The 22,025-nt window shown below is 33.9% G+C and overlaps 2 protein-coding genes across 6 annotated transcripts in view; both read right to left on the bottom strand.

The window, feature by feature from the left end:
* The window catches only part of LOC145307199 (uncharacterized), a 184,246-nt gene that overhangs the window by 156,454 nt on the left and 5,767 nt on the right, over positions 1–22,025 (bottom strand). The gene's annotated exons all lie outside the window — the stretch shown is intronic.
* Kr-h2 (transmembrane protein 33-containing Krueppel homolog 2) lies at positions 30–13,827 on the bottom strand. The gene is made up of 7 exons (XM_080149585.1): positions 13,762–13,827; positions 9,327–9,398; positions 8,079–8,148; positions 6,467–6,525; positions 4,330–4,411; positions 2,856–2,943; positions 30–697 (listed from the first exon to the last, which is right to left on the bottom strand). Exons 3-7 carry the CDS (start codon positions 8,084–8,086, stop codon positions 659–661), a joined length of 276 nt encoding a protein of 91 aa, XP_080005711.1. The 5' UTR covers positions 8,087–8,148; positions 9,327–9,398; positions 13,762–13,827; the 3' UTR covers positions 30–658.

Raw genomic sequence — 22,025 nt, 5'->3', positions numbered from 1 at the left:
ACCCTAGTATTAGGAAAATATTAAAAAGTTTAGACACTTTTAGTTAATGTAACCAAAAAATCAGAACTCATTAAAACTACTAGGGATGGCAATCCGTCTAATTTTTGGACCAAATACGGATTCTCTATAATTCACTTCCGAAAATCGAACCAGATTTTAGCCGCTATTAAAAAACGGATTTCGGATTCAAAAATTGGCCAAAAATTGGGCGAATTCTGGATTCGGATTGCCAACCCTAAAAAATACCCATAATTTTTTGAGCCAACGAATAAGATGAAGTGGTTACAAAACTTTGGGTACCAGTGTGTAATTTAATTCCTAACACTAGTCCCCAAAGTCTTATAATAACATTTTCTTATTCGTTGGCTTAACAACCTTGGGGACTTTTCATTAAATTTTAATTGATTGGTTCATTTAGTTGTGTGTCCAAACGTTTCAACCATTAATTGTAATCTTCTACAGAAGGGTAATTTTGTGAATCATCATTGGGGGATGTACATCAGTTTATCAACCATTGTCTTATCCCTTTAGATCCCTGAGTTTAAATATATTTATTTATAACATCGTATTATAGACAGCTTTCCGCGGACATTATGCGGATAGTAAGGCTGAGAACCGGTTCTAATCCAGCGGATATTAAACGGTTTTATAAAAACTATTATTGTTGTCCTCCTATTCTTGTCACCAACTCAATAACCTAAAAAAAATATCAATATTAATTTTTTACAAACATACAGACAGACAGACGGACATAAAAACAGACAAAAAGATAGACTAACAAACAGATATACAGTGTGTTTTTTTATGAGAACTTTTTTGAAAGCAATTTTACCCACTTATAGTTATCAGAATTTAATGATTAATGGCTTATTTTTTTCGTTTTTTATAACCATTTATAAAACATCAAAAAAAAACATTTCAGTTTGTATTTAAAAAGTACAGTAAAATCAAAAATTCAAAACCTAGGTGTCAACATTTAAAAATGATTTAGCGCATTTTTCTTGTGGTCAAATCTTCTACAAGATTGGCTGCAAAACGCTTCAAAGTTGAGATACAGAGTTAAAAATTGATACAGATACTATTTGGGACATGTACTAGAACATATCAAAGTTTGAAGGCCATATCTCAACCAGGGAGGGAGTACTGGCCCCCCAAAGTCGACTACTGAAAATCCAATTTTTTTCTTGCAAAGGTTAAAAGATTTGAGCTTAAGAAAAATGCGCTAAAAACATTTTTAGATGTTGACACCTAAGTTTTGAATTTTTGATTTTACTGTACTTTTTAAATACAAACTGAAATATTTTTTTTTGATGTTCTATAAATGGTTATAAAAAACGAAAAAAAAGCCATTAATCATTAAATTCTGATAACTATAAGTGGGGTAAAATTGCTTTCAAAAAAGTTCTCATAAAAAAAACACACTGTACAAACAGATAAGCAGACAAATAAAAAGACAGACATACAATACAAACCGACAAACAATAAGACAAATTAACAGTAAAACAGACAGGCAGACAGAATGACAAACAGATAGAGAGCTAGACAAACATACAAACAGACAAACAATAAGACAGACAGACAGAAAAAACAGACAAAAAGACATACAAACAGACAGACTGAAAAAACATACAAAAAGACATATAAATAAACAGACAAACAGACAAACAAGAACAGACAAATAGACAAACAAACATACATACAGACAAACAAGCAGACAGACAGAGAAACTAAAATACCATGAAAATTGCAGAAAGACAAATTAACAGACAAACAGACTAAAATACCTTGAAAATGGCAGAAAGACAAGTTAACAGACACACAGACTAAAATACCTTGAAAATGGCAGGTCTAAAAATGTTAGGACATATAAATACATACTTACAGACAAACAGACAGACAGACAAAAAGACAGACAGACAGACAAACAAAAATACCATGAAAATAGCAGTTCTAAGGATGTTATACATACAGACAGACAAACAAGACTTACAGATGAACAGACAAATAGACAGATAAACACACAGACAAACAGACAGACAGACAAAATACATTGAAAATGGCAGTTCTAAGAATGCTAGGACATATAAATACATACATACAGACAAACAGACAGACAGACAAACTAAAATACCTTGAAAATAACAGTTCTAAGAATGCTAGGACATATAAATAAATACTTTCAGACAAACAGACACACAGACAAACAAACAGACACACAGACAAACAAACAGACAAACAGACTAAAATACCTGGAACATAGCAGTTCTAAGAATGCTAGGACATATAAATACATACATATACAGACAAACAGACACACAGACAAACATACAGACAGACAAATTACATTGAAAATGGCAGGCCTAAAAATAATAGGACATATAAAAACATAGGTACAGACAAACAGACTAAAATACCTTGAAAATGGCAGTTCTAAGAATGCTAGTACATATAAATACATACATACAGACAAACAGACAGATAGACAAACTAAAATACCTTGAAAATGGGAGTTTTAAAAATGCTAGGACATATAAATACATACATACAGACAGACAGACACAAAAAATACCATGAAAATAGCAGTTCTAAGAATGCTAGGACATATAAATACATACATACAGACAAACAGACATACAGGCAGACAAAAATACCTTAAAAATGGCAGTTCTAAGAATGCTAGGACATATAAAAACGTACACACAGACAAATAGACAAACAAACCAATAATCAGACAGACAAACTAAAATACCTTGAAAATGGCAGTCCTAAGAATGCTAGGACATATAAATATGTACATACAGACAAATAGACAGACAAACAAAAAGACTAACAGACAGACAGACAAACTAAAATACCTTGAAAATGGCAGTCCTAAGGATGCTAGGACAGGAGGCGGATGCAGCTACATGCTCAAGGGAAAGTCGCAGCTCATGAAACATTGTCCTAGATTAATAGATAGATAGATAAATATATGTATATATATATAGAGAGAGATAGATAGATAGATATAGTTGGTTAGATAGATAGATATAGTTATACAGCTAGATAGATAAATAGAGAGATAGATGGATATATAGATATGTAGATAGATAGATAGATAGATATATAGAGATAAATAGATAGATAGATATATAGAGATAAATAGATAGATAAACAGATAGTTAGGAAAAATTAAATATTTTGGAAAATCTTCAAAAACATTTTAGAAAAATCATCTAATTATTTTTAAAAATCATTTGGTACCTAGTATCTTGAAAAACCTGAGCTGGATCTTTAAATCATTTCAATGGTGCGCCAAATCGGGGTGCGCCGAATTTCAATCACAGCGCGGCATTTTGTAAAATGCTGTGCTCTCATTGGTGGAAAGTTGGCTCACCCCGATTTGGCGCACCATTGAAATGATTTAAAGATCCAGCTCTGGTTATAAAATATGTATTAGATTAAAAAAGATAGATGAATAGATTAACAAGGATGACAACATCCATAAAGCAAAGACCTAAAACGGTAGGACAAACGAACATTATCACTTGTAGAGTGTCAGAACAAAATAAGCAGAATGTTAATGCATAACTTAAGTCTAAACAAAATTGTAAGAAAATTTGTAGCAAAACTTATTGAACACAGGATACTGTGTAAGGACATACTTGCATCTTTAGGACTTGATTACAGAGATGCTTAGCAAAAAATCAGCATGTTTTAAATGGCCGTTCGGACTTTTTTTTATAACTTCGCGGACATTATGCGGTTAGTATGGCTGAGAACCGGTTCTAATCCCGCAGGTATTAAACGGTTTCGTATTTGTTAAGGTTTGCAGTTGACACTTACACAAATCCAGTTTTTTTTCTAGAAAAAATTGAAAAGTCCGGTTTTAACCGGTTAAATCGTGGGGAAAAAAACAATTAGTTGAAAACGGATAATAACTAACCTACAGTTATTTATTTATTTATTTATTTATAGCATCGTATTATAGACAGCTTTCAGCGGACTTTATGCGGATAGTATGGTTTAAAACCGGTTCTAATCCAACGGATAATAACTAAACTACAGTATGAGTTACGTCTGCGTTTATTTTTTTATAACATCGTATTATAGACAGCTTTCCGCGGACATTATGCGGCAAGTATGGCTGAGAACCGGTTCTAATACAGCGGATATTGATAGGTTTCAAAGCCATACATGATAATAACTAACCTACATTATGAGCTACGTCTGCGTTTTTTTATAACATCGTATTATAGACAGCTTTCCGCGGACATTATGCGGATAGTATGGCTGAGAACTGGTTCTAATCCAGCGGTTAAGATTCTAATCCGACGGATAATAACTAACCTACAGTATGGATTACGTCTGCTTGAATATCTTAAAGACAGGAACCTCATGTACACCAACGGAGTCAGCAGAGATACTTGTCCTAAAAATAAAAATTAGGGTTGGGCCGGATACTTTTTTAGCCGTATACCGGATATCCGGCTGATTTCTAATGCCGGATATCCGGTTCCGGCCGGATATCTGGCCAACACTTGATATCCGGCAAATTACCGGATATCCGGCCGGATAACCGGATATCCGGTGTCAAAAATCAGTCGGATATCATGTAACCGAATTGTTATAATATCCGGTATCCGGCCGGATATTGAAAATGACCGGATATCCGGTCTGGCCGGTTATCCGGCCGGATATCCGGTCATTTTCAATATCCGAATAGCCCAACCCTAATAAAAATATTGGATCATGGAAAGAAAACAAAGTTTCTGGTTTCGTTGCATTTTTTTACAATAGCTTTTCACCTATTTCTAACCCCTGCGGGGTGGCTCTAACCCTGCGTGACAATTATCAACAATTACCTAACCTAAAATAACCTTTCAAATGCTACTGTGAAAATGCGACGAAACCCGCAACTTCGTTTTCTTTCCATGACCCAAAATATTTCTTGTAATGCTAGATCCAGAAACCTTGTTGTAATTCAAGGAACCAGATAGCATTCGTTACCAGCAATATTTTACCATGAACTGCACTTGACCCAAAACTTTAATAAAAGGAATTAGTAACACACTGAGTTACGGTGGTGAGAGTTCGAGTTCAAGTCCCCATGTGACAACTCGAAGCTACTACTCTATGGAGAGCGTCATTCATTACGGTGACTTAATTTGGGACACCTGCCATACTCGGCGAGGGTGAGGTAATAAAGAGTAGGTCCCTTGAGACAGCGGGTCAAGTACTTGTACTTGAGCGTGGACCTTGAGCAGACCCTGGTGCTAGCATACAAAAGTGTCTCGTCCTACTCCATGACTACTTAGGTCCAAAACTAAGAAACTATGGCTACACACACACACATGCAACTACCCCTTGAAATTCATTTTGTGAAACTACCTCTTTCGCATGGGAGTTGCAAAAGCTTTTGAAATAATTCCAGGAACCAGAAAGCATTCGTTTCTGATAAAAAATTTCTTCTATCTTCAAAAATAAGAAAATTACAGCTATTTAAAATATAAAAAGTAGTGATTTTTGTAGTATAATAAAAAAGATTATAAATATAATGCCGTATATCCGACCGGATAATTTCAATATCCGGTATTCGGCCGAAAATTGAAAACAGCCGAATATCCGGCAAAACCCTAATAAAGGGTGTCCGGAAAAATAACCTTTAAAAAACCTGTAAAAAATGGGATGAAACCTGCAACTTCGTTTTCTTTCCATGACCCCAAAATTATATATCATATGTGTTAGATGGTTTTCTTGTAAATTATGCTTGCAATCAAACTTGATGCACGTCATGCAACTACCCCTTGAAATGGATCTTGGACTAAGTAGCTTCAGACAAAGTAGCTTAGGACAAAGTAGCTTCAGTACAAAGTAGCTTGAGGACAAAGTAGCTTGGACAAAGTAGCTTCGGGCAAAGTAGCCTCCACTGTTAATAAAGGTCATGTACGCGGCACTGGCCCCCTAGCCTATAAACTAACCTAACCTAAAAATTGTAAAACATCATTTTAAAAATTGTGAAAAAAATATTAAAAATTGTAAAAATCTATCAACCACTTTTTGTAAAATCCACGAAATTCCAAACCACCTATGTATTAATAGTTGAAGATATTTTACTGAAATAAATGTCCTGAGGCTAGCATAGGTTAGGTTATAGGGGGCCGAGCGCCCGCGGCTAGGCAGGCCAGGGGGCCGAGCGCTGCGGCCATGACCTTTATCAACGGTGGAGACTATTTTTCTTAAGAAGCTACTTTTCTTAAGTAAATGTCCTGAAGCTACTTTGTCTGAAGCTACTTTGTCCGATCTACTTTGTCCAAAGCTACTTTGTCTGAAGCTACTTTGTCCAAAGCTACTTTATCCGAAGCTACTTTGTCCTGAAGCTACTTTGTACTGAAGCTACTTTGTCCTGAAGCTACTTTGTCCAAGATCCCTTGAAATGCATTTTGTGAAACTGCCTCTTTCGCATGGGAGTTACAAAAGCTTTTACCTGAAAAAATGAAGAGGACCAGCATTGGCATCAAAAATATTTCATTGAAAGCAATCATCCTAAAAAAAATCAACTTAATAGTTATTTAGCGCATCGTATTATAGACAGCTTTCTGTGGATATTGAAATGAAATATTTAAAGATTAAAACCAGTTTTGTTAGACCCTATGGGTTAGGCACCTAAAAGTAACTATACCTTATTCTAATTCATTTTGAAAATAAGGGGGAGGGGATATCAGCACTTATGGAAAGCATCCAGATAGAGGGGACAATGGAGTGTTTATTACACTGTAACACTTTTTAATTAAAAGTAATATTTAAAATAAAATTTAAGTATTGAAATTGTAGATAATTGTTTTGAATTAAATAAAATATGATCTCTATGACGTAAATAAAAGATATTAACCACACTTGTAAAATGTGATGTATTATTATAAAATTTTGTATTTGTGGAGTTAGATTATAACTATTAAAAAGATTACACTGAAAATATAACATAGAAGAAAATTATTTTGTTACCATCATTAGCGGCGAATATTACAGATTGGCAACCCATCGGTCAAGAATCAAGGAAAATTTCTTTTGGACTTGGTAAATTTTTGTTTTTTTTTTTTCAAAATTTTTTAGTCGGATGAATGGTAACTTTTAATTAAAGTAAATCTAAGTTATAATTTCAAAAGATATCTAATTGATTGTGAATAAAATTTGTGAATAAAATCTAATTCCTTTTTTAAACGATAATTTTGTCTGATAAAGGCAAAAAGATAGTACAAATAAAGTTTTGTCTACTAAAATAGAGGCAAAAAGATAAAATTTAGTTACGGTAGATATACAAAAAAGATAATTTGGTCTGATAAGGACTAAAAGATAGTAAAAATAAAGTTTGTCTACTAAAAATAGGGGGCAACAAAAATTAAATTTATGCTCCATTACGTTCTAAGGTTGATAATCAACATTTTTGAACTAGTTATTATTAAATTTGATGTAAAAAAGAAAACTTTTAATCAATCAATAAATCAAGATAATAATTTTTATGTTTATGAAGCAAATTTCTCATTTAAAATTGGGGAAAATTTGAAAATTCTATATTATGCAGTTAAAAGATTAATTCAAGATAGATATAATTTAATAAGACAAGATAATACAGGTATAGGAGATAGAGGTACAGCGGGGAATCTGAATAATAATTCATCATACGATAGACAAGAAGTAGATCAAGAAATAGCAGGTCCTTTCACATTTAGTCATTTTGGAATAAATAGAACTTTAGACAGGTTTCCTGAGTTTAGAAGATATTTAGTCCCCAAAGTTTTTTATTAACATTTTCCTATCCGTTGGCTTGACAAGTTTGGGGACTTTAGTGAATTTTGATCGGTTTGTTTTTAAAGATGAAAGTTAAAACATTTTAACCACCAACTTTACGCTACAGTAGGGGTAATTTTGTGTATCCTCATTCAGAATGTACATCAATTTATCGGCAACTATCTTATCCCTTTAAATCCCTGAGTTTTACATATTTATTTATAGCAGTGTATTAAAGACAACGTTCCGCGGACATTATGCGGATAGTATGGGTGAGAACCGGTTCTAATCCAGCGGATATTAACTATTACCTGAGCATATTTCTTGACTGAAGTTCTACAAAGCTGATGAGTAGCCTCGCTCCCCACCAGGAGTTCTGACCTACAGAAAGATATTAGGGTTGGGCCAGATACTAGAGTTGGCCCGGATACTTTTTTGGCCGGATACCGGATATCCGGCTGATTTCTAAAGCCGGATATCTGGTATGTGGCCGAATAACTGAATATTGAAGCAGCAAAAAAATTTCTTTATGAAAATTGACTGCTGTTTATCCGCCGACAACTGACTGCGACGGCTGGCAGCTGCCTCCGCCAAAAATCATGTTTTGAGATTACTAATAAAATTTTCAAATAAATAAAAACTTTCTTTTAGCTTCAAAAAAAAAAGAAAATTACAGCCATTTAAAATTTTAAAAGTATGGATTTTGGTAGTATAATATAAAAAATTTGAATTTAGGGTTGGCAATCCGCCAAATTTTTGGGACGGATTCGGATTCTTACAGAAATCCGCAAAAAAAGCGGTTTAATCCGTGGATTGCGGTTTCTTGTTTTTTTTGCGGATTTCGGATTTTCAGATTCTATCAATATTTTAAAAGGTCTTTTTATAAATAAAATACCTAAAGCGGCCATTTTCTAACACTTACTTAACCTAACCTAAAATGACCACGAAAAGCTACTGTGAAAATAAAATACAAAAAAAAAACTCTGAATGCTATCCACCATTTTACCACATTTTAAATGAAAAAGAGAGGGGTAGGTTTTGTGGTAAAATCCGTAAAGGTGTGTGTTTTAAGCTTTAAAAATAGTAGTAAAACGATAATATTCACTAAATATTTGTATTTCTTATTGAAAAGAACTATCGACAAAATTTTTTTTTAAATGTTAACATAAATTTTTATCTTTCTACTACTGTTTTTAACTCATAGCACATACGGATTTTACCAGAAACCTCCCCCCCTCTTTCTACAAGTGGTACAAAAGTCACAAAATTTAAGAATTCGAATACGCAATTTCAATTGCGTAGGTATTCTGGGTACAAAATGAGTCCAAAAATTGTCAACCCTCATCTATAATACAAAGTAGAACGATGTCTGTAGGTCTGTCTGTCTGTCTGTTTGTTTGTCTGTCTGTTTGTTTGTAGCGAAGGATCTCGCTAACCACTGAACCGATCGGGTTCTCTTTACAGGGTAGCTTCTCATAGGTCCCGGGAAGGTTTATAACTATTTTCTTTTCTAGAGGCTAGGGGCGTAGCCGCTAGTACATATATATACAAATGATTACCTAGTGTGTCCAGAAGTGTGAGTGAGTATGAGGCCCCGTGGAGAGTAGCAAACAGAAAAACTGGCAACAGTACTGAAAAAAAAAAATTGTAAAACAAGGATGGCCAATAATAACATCCATAAAAAGCTTAAAACTGGAAGAACGAAGGAACGAACATTAACACTTATGAGTGTCAGGACTTATTAATTAGAATATAAATTTATAAAAGTTGTAAAAAGTAGAAAAATATTGTAAGTAAATTTGTTGCAAAACTGCTTAAATACAGGATACTGTTTAAGGACATACTCACAGTTTTAGGACTTGATTATAGATATCAGTATACCAAAAATCAGATAAATCGGATAATTTAAACATACAACAATTTGTTGTGAAAAAAAGTAAAAAATCAGTATGTTTTAAATGGACTTACGGACTTTCTGGTAATGATTTTAGAGTTGCTATGCTTACTAAATCATACCTAACTACTACGTGAATCATCGTGAAAAGTTTTAAATCAAAAGGACAATTCTAACATGCCTAAATTAACGAAAAAAGCAATATGTTATGGACGTACGGACCATAACATATCAAAAACAATCATGGAGTGAACAATCGGACAAAGTAAGATCTAGAGCAATGTTCAATTATTTTAAAAAAAGAAAATATACCTAGAGGTTTATCCTTATAATAAAGTAATAGGATGTTTGTCTGTTTGTTTGTACCGAATGATCTCAGTAACCGCTAAACCTATCAGGTTGTCCTTAACAGGGTAGCATCTCATAGGTCCCCGGAAGGTTTATAACTATTTTGGAGGAGGGTACCACCACCCTCCCAAGAGAAATCACAATAAATCGAATTTTTTATTTTAAGTAGGTATAGAGACTCTAAGCAACATTGGTAGGTATCATCGTATAGACTTGAACAAAAAAAAATTATTTAAAGTGCCACTAGAGGCCTCTAGGGGCGTAGCCGCTAGTATCTTTTAAAGCATGGCCAACAGACAAACAGACAAAACAATATAAACAGGGTGTTTCAAGAGAAATATCTTTTTAATACACTTAATCATGCATTTAAAAAAAAAAATAAAATGCTCTACTAATAGGTAAGACATCTATGTTTGAAATATTTTTAAAATATTAGGTATTTCAACAAGTTATGCCTTGACCAATTTTTGAACTTGAACATAAAGCTTGAGCGGCCCCTGGTATCTATACACAAAAGTGTTTTGTCAAACTTAATGAGTCTTTGGTCCAAACTTAACTCAAAGAAACTATGGCTGATCAAGCAATCAAGCAAATTGTATAACAAAATTACATTGGTACCTTAAAAATAAGATTAGTAAAAATAGCCCAATTTAAATTCCTGCAGAAGGAACAGTCCAGATTTTTACATTTCTGACATGCAAATAAATGTTAGGTAGGTACAAGCATAATCAAAAAGAAAATCTGAAGTAATATTTCCCTTTGGCGACCACATCCAAGAAGTACTTGATTAAAAAAACAAGGATGACAACATCCATAAGTAGCGAAGCACAAAATTTCGTGGTTAGGACTGACGGTCATTGTTGTTTTCTTCAAACTACGGGAAATTTAATTTTGATATCTTTAACTGAAAAAATTTTGAAAATCGATTAATAAACACCAAAGATATGGGGGAAAATGTAAGAAATATAAAAATAGCCAAAAACCTGCAAAAAGCCAGTCTGACCGTCATTGTTGATTTCTTCAAATGACCGGAAATTTAATTTTGATATCTTTAACTGGAAAAATTTTGAAAATCGGTCCATAAACACCAAAGATATGGGGGCACTATGGGACATTTCAAAACATTTTAAATTTTTATCAGAGTTTATCAGAGATTTTTTTACATGAACGTGTAGCTTTTGATGAGTAGATTTGACTTTATTTCATCCACTTTAGGTAAAAGTCCCGACTATTATGCTTTTTTTAGGTTTAAAGTTTTTGTAAAAAAGTAAATGACTTTAACGCTAAATTTAAGTGCAACGACATTCATTTGCGTAATATTTATGTGTTGCTTTAACCGTCTCAAGAAATAGGGGGTGGGGAGTGTCAAAGGGTGGGGATTTTCAAGAATTAGGGTAAAGAGTAACTATCCGAAGAAAGGGAAAATACTAGGTGAAAACATTTTGAAACATATAGTTATTAATCTTCAATAACCGAGATTGAACTTACTTATCAAGTATTAATTTCTATAATCAAAGATATTTTAATCTAAAAGTTAAATACTGGGTAAATTGTTAAAATTTCCCTCTAAAATTACGTTCTTTAAAATAAGAAATAATTCAACTAGACTTGCTAACTTACTTCCTTAATTTTAATCTTTATAAATGATTAATTTATAATGAATCACCCCAGAAAAATAGAACCTTATTCTTTATTAAAAGTTTTAAAGTCTAATATGATTACTCTTAGCTCTTGAAATTAAATTCCCCTATGACCATATGCATCTGCTGGTGTTTATACAATACTAATAATATTTTTTCATGATTTATAATTTTGTCAATTTTAAATTTTTTAGAGACAAATGGAATACAATATTCTTTTTTTATTCTTAAAGTTTTTGAAGTTGCTAAAATGAGTAAAAAATTTGCTAAAATGTAAAACAACCCTGGAAGATAACTAATCCCCACCCCCTCAAATTTCCGGGACAGGAAATATCAAGTTTTCTAAGATTGTAAAATTTCTATAATTAGAATTAAAGACAATAAGTAATAAACATGTCATTAATACAGCTCTCAATTAGCAAACTTTAAAACTTAGAAATGAGTTTGATATCTTAATTATATTTAATATATTTAATTTTATAACCTTTAAGTACATTATAAAATAAACATAAAGATGTACGAGAATAATAATTATAAGATGATTAAACAGAAAATTTTTAATTTTTCACTTTTCACTTTTCTCTCCTATTACTTTTTATTACTTTCTTAATTATTTTAGCAAGTGTGATTATTTATCAATATTAAAAAGATTGGTACATTTAAAGATAACTCAACTAGTTTTTTGGGGTGACAAAATCTCTTCTATAGAAGCACTAAAATAAAAAAGGTATTTTAATATAAATGAGATTATTGAACTATTGACTTTTAAATGTAAAAAATAATATCAACAAATGCTAAACATTTTATAATAGATTCTAAAAAATAAGAAAAGTAAAAAATCAAATTGATGAAATATAATTTCAAACTAATATTTTGTATCCCAACCCTTTAAAATTACATAAGAAGACGAAATGAATTAGGTATGTCGTCATTGTGCATAGCAAAATTTAAGTTATGAAAAAATGAAAAATAACAGCAAATAAATAATCTTTTTTGATATTATTTAAAAAGAATATTGTTTTGAAGTCCATAGATTATAATCGAAACATATTTCATATCTCTATCTTATGCAGGAGAAAAATGAAACAAAACATATACATTTGTCCCATAGTGGGGGGTAAATGTAAAAAATATAAAAATAGCCCAAAACCTGCAAAAAGGCAGTCTGACCGTCATTGTTGTTTTCTTCAAACGATGGGAAATTTAATTTTGATATCTTTAACTGAAAAAAGTTTAAAAATCGGACCATAAACACCAAAGATATGGGGGAAAATGTAAAAAATTTAAAAATAGCCAAAAACCTGCAAAAAGGCAGTCTGGCCGTCATTGTTGGTTCTCCAAACGACGGAAAATTTAATTTAGATATATCTAACTGAAAAAATTTTGAAAATCGGACCATAAACACCAAAGATATGAGAAAAAATGTGGAAAATAAAAAAATAGCATAAAACCTGCTAAAAAGCGGTCCGACCGCCATTGATGTTTTATAGTTAATTGTGCTCCTTAATGATGGGAATGTTGTCAAAAATTTCAGCTTTCTATCTTTTATAGGAGCTGAGTAAATCCCATTTCCCCCATAGCGTTACGGACTGACGGACAAAGTGAATTATAGAGTAGCTTCGCTACTAAAAACCTAGGTAGTTATCTAGCTACCTAAAAAAATTCGGGGGGGGGGATTTTTGTTTTTTTGGGGGTATCCCAGAAAATGGCATAAAACCACCACAGAACCAGTAGGTAGGTATATTTCCTGAAGAGTAGAATCCAATCAGTTCAGTGGTTACCGAGATCTTAGGGGACAGACGGACGGACAGACATCATTCTACTTTGTATTATAGATTGCGGTTCAGAACCGGTTTGTTATTCGGCAGAAAATATTTGTATAACTAACCTATTGTAGTATAACATAAAAGATTACATTGCCGGATATCCGGCTTAATCCTACGGAAAATATTGGTATAACTTACCTATTGTAATCGGCAAGGAGTAGAGGAAAATTAGAGAAAAGATGAGGTAATGTAAATTAAAATTCCCGCATTTTCTCCCAAGAAGGAACAGTTCGGATTTATATTTTTTTACATTTCTGAGCCAACTGAAAATATTTGTCTAACTTACCTATTGTAATCGGTGAGGAGTAGAGGAAAATTAGAGAGAAGATGAGGTAATAAAAATTAAAATTCCCGCATTTTCTCCCAAGAAGGAACGGTTCGGATTTATATTTTTTTTACATTTCTGAGCCAACTGAAAATATTTGTCTAACTTACCTATTGTAATCAGCGAGGAGTAGAGGAAAATTAGAAAAAAGATGAGGTAATGAAAATTATAATTCTCGCATTTTCTCCCAAGAAGGAACGGTTCGGATTTATATTTTTTTTACATTTCTGACCCTATGGAAAATATTTGTATAACCTACCTATTGTAATCGAAGGGGAGTAGAGGAAAATAAGACAGAAGATGAGGTAATAAAAATTAAAATTCCCGCATTTTTTCCCAAGAAGGAACGGTTCGGATTTATATTTTTTTACATTTCTGACCCTACTGAAAATAGTTGTATAACTTACCTATTGTAATCGAAGGGGAGTAGAGGAAAATTAGAGAAAAGATGAGGTAATGGAAATTAAAATTCCCGCATTTTCTCCCAAGAAGGAACGGTTCGGATTTATATTTTTTTTACATTTCTGAGCCAACTGAAAATATTTGTCTAACTTACCTATTGTAATCAGCGAGGAGTAGAGGAAAATTAGAGAAAAGATGAGGTAATGAAAATTATAATTCTCGCATTTTCTCCCAAGAAGGAACGGTTCGGATTTATATTTTATTTATATTTCTGATCCTACTGAAAATATTTGCCGGATATCCGTCCTAATCCTACGGAAAATATTTGTCTAACTTACCTATTGTAATCAGCGAGGAGTAGAGGAAAATGAGACAGAAGATGAGGTAATGGAAATTAAAATTCCCGCATTTTTTTCCAAGAAGGAACGGTTGGGATTTATATTTTTTTTACATTTCTGACCCTACTGAAAATAGTTGTCTAACCTACCCATTGTAATTGGCGAGGAGTAGAAGAAAATTAGAGAGAAGATGAGGTAATAAAAATTAAAATTCCCGCATTTTCTCCCAAGAAGGAACGGTTCGGATTTATAATTTTTTTACATTTCTGACCCTACTGAAAATATTTGTATAACCTACCTATTGTAATCGGTGAGGAGTAGAGGAAAATTAGAGAGAAGATGAGGTAATGAAAATTAAAATTCCCGCATTTTCTCCCAAGAAGGTACGGTTCGGATTTATATTTTTTACATTTCTGACCCTACTGAGAATATTTGTATAACCTACCTATGGTAATCGGTGAGGAGTAGAGGAAAATTAGAGAGAAGATGAGGTAATGAGCTGAAAATAAAAACAGTATTAGAACTCATTCAGGGATCTTAAGGGATAAGACAATGGACGATATTTATTAATGTACTCTCCCAATGATAATCTATCCAAATTATTAACCAACTAATAGAAATTCAATAATATAAGTACCCAACACTTTTAAGAAAACTATTGGGAAAAAGTGGTCTAAAACTTTGGGTACCAGGGACTCATCCCTCCCATAATAATCAACAAAATTACCCCCTCTGTGAAATAGAATTTTTAACTGACCAATAATAATTCAATAATATAGGTACCCAAATTTTTTAGTCAACTATTGAGAAATCATGGTCTTAAAACTTTGGATACCATTGTATTTACAGTCCAAGGACTATTTTCTCAGGATGGGGGAAACCGACTAGGTACCTAATTTCTTTAAATTTTCAGTTTCAAACGGAAAAAGAAAGAAAATCACACTCACACCCTTACAAACAGATACACACACATACACATACATACACACACACATACACACACCCTTACAAACAGATACACACACACCCTTACAAACAATGACACACAAACACTCACATACACACACACACCCTTACAGACAAGGATACACACACAAACACCCTTACAAAGATCCATACACACATACAAACCACAACACACACATAAATACACCTTCACAAACAAAGATATCAACACAATCACATACACATATGCAGACACACACACACAAACACACCAAGATACACATACACACACACACACACAGACTAACCTGAATCCTCTGCCAGAATTTGTTGGACAAAATTTTGAAATGTTGTATAGGGGGTAGAGCTTTGCCGCTGGTGAAGTCGCAGGGCGGAGGTCGCTGCGTTGGCCATCAAAGCCTACAAATAATTGAGATATAATGATAGAAAGAGAGAGAGTGAGAGAAAGAAAGAGAGAAAAGAAAAAGAGAAAAGAAAAAGAGAAAGAAAGAAAGAAAGAGAGAAAGAAAGAGAGAAAGAAAGAGATAGAGAGAGAAAGAGAAGTATCAGGGCGGAGGTCGCTGCGTTAGCCATCAAAGCCTACGGAAAAATTATGATAAAGCCTTGGTGTCAAGCCCCGTAATATCTATATTGGTCCTTCAAGCATTATGCCCTTTATTCAGCCTACGAATAATTGGCTGAATTAACAGGGATCTAAAGGGATAAGACAATGGCCGATAATTGATGCACATTCCCAATGTTAATACACAAAATTACCCCTTCTGTTGATTAAAGTTAATGGTTGAAATGCTTGGACTCTCAACTTTATGAATCAACCAACCAAAATTCATTAAAGACCTCAAATCTGATAAGCCAACGAATAAGAAAAGGTTATTATAAAACTATTAGGACTAGTTGATAAACAGCCCATTGTCCCCTCTCTCTCTGGGAATTACCTGTAAATGTTCGTATTATAGACAGCTTTCCGCGGATAGTATACGGATAGTATGACTGAGAACCGGTTCTAATCCGGCGGATATTACCCTCTCTCTGTCTGACAATTTATTGTGTCTCTATTGGCATAACGGACAGATTTATGGTAACAAACACTGACAAACTTTTTGAGTAGGTACCTATATTATTCAATCTATTCTATAATACAAAGTAGAACGATGTCAGTCTGTTTGTTTGTCTGTCAGTTTGTTTGTAGCGAAGGATCTCGCTAACCACTGAACTGATCGGGTTCTCCTTTACAGGGTAGCTTCTCATATGTCCCGGGAAGGTTTATATCTATTTTCTTGGGAGGTGGGACACCCCTAACCCCCCCAAAATATGAAAAATAACCCCCCCCTCAAAAAAAAATAATTGAAAAAAAAATTTCTTAAAAATTTAAAACACAAAAAATTAGTTTGATAAAACCTCTTGGGTCAAAGCCCCTAGAGGCTAGGGGCGAAACCGCTAGTTATATATAAAATAAGTCCCCAAGGCTTTATAGAACTGATCAGAAAGCATTAACAATTTTTTTTTTAATGATGGAGCCAGGGATAATAATATTAATTTTTTAGGTGATATCAATATCCTGTTAATCTTATTTTTTTTAATAAAGATTCCTTTTATAACAAGGAATAATGTTAAAAGCATAACATCTCTATAATTAAGAACTAAGTATGTCCATAGGCTTAAACATTAACCTGTCATTAAGCAGTTTTGCAACAAATTCACTTTTATTTTTGTTCGACTTTTATATATTTATATTCTGATTATTCAGTTCTGACACTCGTGAAGTGTTAATGCTCGTTTGTCCTACTGTTTTAGAGCTTTACTTTTATGGATGTTGTCATCCTTGTCAGATCTTTGCTTATCTTGATAAGGATATATATCTCTGGGTTATCAGAGAGAGAGAGTGAGAGTGAGAGTGAGAGTGAGAGTGAGAGTGAGAGAGAGAGAGAGAGAGAGAGAGAGAGAGAGAGAGAGAGCGAGAGAGAGAGAGAGAGAGAGAGAGAGAGAGAGAGAGAGAGAGAGAGAGAGAGAGAGAGAGAGAGAGAGAGAGAGAGGTAACAATGGGCAGTTTATTGCACTAGTCCCCAAAGTTTTACAATAACGTTTTCTTAATCGTCGGCTTAATAATTTTGGGGACTTTTAATGGATTTTGATTGATTAGTTTATTAAGTTATGTGTTCAAACATTTCAGCCACTAGTTTTAATCTACCAAAGAGGTAATTTTATGTATCATCATTGGGGATGTACATAAATTTATCGGCCATTGTCTTATCCCTTTAGATCCCTGAGTTTTATATATCTATTTCTCGTATTCATTCGAATCCGGTGGATAGGAACCGGTTCTCATCCATACGAAAAAACTATGTCTAGCATCGTATTATATCCAGCTTTCTACGATTATAAAAATGTACAATCATGAGATTAAAACCAGTTTTAATCTTATAATTGTACATTCTATATCCGCGGAAAGCGAGAAATAACTATATCATCGTTTTATAGACAGCTTTCCGCGGACATTATGCGGATAGTATTGCTGAGAGCCGGTTCTAATCCAGCGGATATTGAACGGTTTCATACCTTGTAGAAAGACTGAACAGGGTTCCCGACCACAGGAATAATGTAGGCCAGACAGAAAAACATGGTTGCCAGACGGGTACACCACAAACCAACATCTACAACAAAACAAAAACATTGGATCATGGAAAGAAAACAACGAAGTTAAGGGTTTTGTCGCATTTTCACAGTAGTTTTTCTCCTATTTCAAGCCCCTGCGGGGCAATCATTCACATTTACTTAACCTAACCTGACCTAACCTTTTAAAAGCTACTGTGAATATACGATGAAACCCGTAACTTCGTTTTCTTTCCATGACCCCAAAACATTGAAATTGGGACCCTGTTGTGCCGACTTTCAATTGGGTCTTTAAAAATCAGCCAATAGCGTCGGGAATATCGGGGGCTGCTATTCAGCCAATTAATTCTAATTGAGAATGCCGCAAAATTTAATATTTTGTTGAAGTACCTAAGATTGGAGTAAAAGATTAGAATTGTCTGTCAGAATCACTTTCCCTTTTCCCTGATTCAGTGATTACGTCCTACTAGAGGTGTTAAAAATGGTTCGCTTAATGGGGCTAAATTGTTTTCGTGAAAAATCCACTAAAATCACATTAAAAATCTACAAAAATTAAACAAAATCATAGAAGGGTTATTAACATAAGATTTTATTTAATTTTTTTGTAGATTTTTTATGTGATTTTGGAGGATTTTTCACGAAAACAATTTTGCCCCACTAAGCGATAAGTGGGCAAATTTTATTTAAGAACCACCTCAGCACGTTTTTAATAGACGTAGGGACTTTCTGAGATCGATTACAGAGTTACTACGCTTTCTAAATCGTACCTAACTGTTATAGGTATTATAATGCAAAGTTTGAAATCGATAGGACAATTCTAAATTATGGAAAGAGCGAATCTCTATGTACTGACCGACCCTAATTATTTAAAAGAATTGCTTTCAATTAAAAATTATATCGCATCGTATTATAGACAGCTTTCTGTGGATATTAAAAGGAAATAGTATAAGATTAAAACCAGTTTTGTAGGCCTTGAGGGAAAGGCCTGGGCCAGCAAAACTGGTTTTAATTTGAGATTTTTCATTGTAATATTCGTCATAAATTATCCTTAATGCGATGCTTTATATATATTTATATGATTATTCAGTATGGCTGACTTAACCCGGTTCTAATCCAGCGGATATTACCCGGTTTCGCAGCCATACTGGAAATATATTTCTCCTTGTATGGTTTTTTTTTATCATATCGTATTATAGACAGCTTTCATGCGGTTATTATGCGGATAGCATGGCTGAAAACCGGTTCTAATCCAGCGGATATTACCCGGTTTCGAAGCCATACTGGAACTAATAATACTGAAAATAGGGTTGGGCCGGATATCCGTCCATTTTCAATATCCGGCCGGATACCGGATATTGTAACTATCCGGATACCGGATATTCGGCTGGTTTTTAATGCCGGATATCCGGTAATTTGCCGAATATCGAACGTTGGCCAGATATCCGGCCGAAACCGGATATCCGGAATTAGAAATTAGCCGGATAACCAGTATGTATCCGGCCAAAAAAGTATCCGGCCCAACCCTACTGTAAAACAACTCACCAACTTTGTGTGCTAGTAAATGATTTTTCAACGCTCCGACTCCTCGTGTTTGTCCCTGAAATTGTAAGAATTTTGTCTTTTTAAGAATGACCGACAAACAGACGGACAAAATAATGCATAGAAAAGATTCACATAAATAATAGGCATCTTCATTAAAAATTTCAGACGTCTATCTTTAATAGCAGTTGAGAAACAGATTTCCCCCATAGTGTTACGGACGGACAGACAGACGGACGGACAAAACAATGCATAGAGAAGATTCACATATATAATAGGAATCTTTACTAAAAACTTCAGCTGTCTATCTTCAATACCAGCCGAGAAACAGATTTCCCCCATAGACTTACGGACGGACAGACAGACGGACAAAACAATGCATAAAGTAGATGCACATATATAATAGGAATCTTTACTAAAAATTTCTGCTGTCTATCTTTAATAGTAGCCGAGAAACAGATTTCCTCCGTAGTGTTACGGACGGACAGACAGACGGACAAAACAATGCAGAGAGAGAGAGAGCGAGAGAGAGAGAGAGAGAGAGAGAGAGAGAGAGAGAGAGAGAGAGAGAGAGAGAGAGAGAGAGAGAGAGAGAGAGAGGGCTGACCACTAAGTTGTTAAGTCAACAAATAGAATACGTATTATAAAACTCTGGGGACTAGTGTAATAAACAGCCTAATGTCTTCTCTCTCTCTCTCTCTCTAACAAGTACTAGTTAATGAACAAACTACATAATCTAAATTGAATAAATGATCCCAAAGTATTTCAGTCAACGATAAAGAAAACTTGAATATAAAACTTTAGGTAGGTAGGTACAATAATGCAATTTTAACAAAACCCGCGCATCTGCTCGTCGTCGGGAAGGTGATAGGTTCGGATATCGGACAGACACCACCGAATTACTTAAGACGTTAAAAATTGTTCCTACTGCCGCTATGTCAGGTGCGCGACATAAATATTTAGATAAGGGGAAATGCCTTGGCACAAAACAGGCGCAATTGGTTACCATGCACAGTTAGAACTTCTAACAAAAAGGTAGTGCGATCAAAGAGTTGGTTGTCTGTTGAGTGTTACCTTACCTAATACCATGGGTAATTGAGCTCGTTACACTGCAAACGCAGAATATGTAGCTTTCTTTCTATCTATCCATATAAAGCTTAGTAGCTAACCATCTTTTTTTCTGTATCTAGCTCACTAACGCGCTTGAGCTTTATATATCTAGCTAACTAGTTAATGGTCTAGTGTCTAGCTATCTATCTATCCTTGTCCAGATTAGCAGTTCTCTATCTTTCTATCTAGACCTAGCTGGGTATTTATTTATAATATTTTTATCTATCTAGCTAGCTGAATATCTATCTATCTTTATAGGGATTAATAGTTACCATACTATCTATCTAGAACTTGCTAGGTATTTATTTAAATATTTCTATCTTGCTATCTAGCTAGCTGACTATCTATCTATCTTTATAGGGAGTAATAGTTACCGTACTATCTATCTAGAACTTGCTAGGTATTTATTTAAATATTTCTATCTTGCTATCTAGCTGGCTAATTATCTATCCCTCAATCCATTATTAATATTTCTATCTAACTGGCTATATATCCATTTGGAGAGCCTTGAGGACGTGGAATACACCATAAGATCTTATTTTGATGTAACTCCAAATTAAACCTTGCTTGATGTCTTTATTGACATACGTTCATCTGACATCCAACCCTTTAATTGTACGAACTTTGTCCTAGAGCTCCTAACTGTGCATGGTAATGGGTTGCGCCTGTTTTGGGCCAAGGCATTGCCGCTCATATTCACGCACCTGACATAGCATCAGTAGGAACCATTTTTAACGCCTTAATATAGTGATGACACGTTTTTATGCCGAAATTCGAACCTTACACCTCCCCGGCGACGAGCGGTTGCGGGTTATTATTAATTCATTTATACCTGTCCATTTGAATCGCTAGTTTCTGTCGTCATTTTATATTATTCTATTTTTTTCTGAAAATTTACATAGCTAGATATTAATCTCATCCTATTATAGACAGCTTTCCGCGGATAATTAAATGAAAAATTCGAAGGAGCCGAAGGTTCGGATACATAACAAAACTTCTACCTATCAATTATATGATTTTTATTTCAATATTCGTGGACAATTGTCTATGATACTATGTTACACATTGATTTTTCAATTTGGCTGAGAACCGGTTCTAATTATCCTGCGAATATTAATCGGTTTCGAAGCCACTAAATACTAAATAAGCAATCTAGACAATAGGTAGCTAACAAATATATTGATGAACATCCCCAATGATGATAAACAAGTTACCCACTGTTGAAGATTCAAGTTATTGGTTGAAAAGCCAGGAAACTAC

This window comes from Acartia tonsa, chromosome 15 (genome assembly GCF_053477335.1).
Source record: "Acartia tonsa isolate MP-2025a chromosome 15, ASM5347733v1, whole genome shotgun sequence".
Taxonomy (NCBI): domain Eukaryota; kingdom Metazoa; phylum Arthropoda; class Copepoda; order Calanoida; family Acartiidae; genus Acartia; species Acartia tonsa.
Note: the sequence above shows the minus strand (reverse complement) of the source record. Positions and strands in the feature narration are given on the sequence as shown.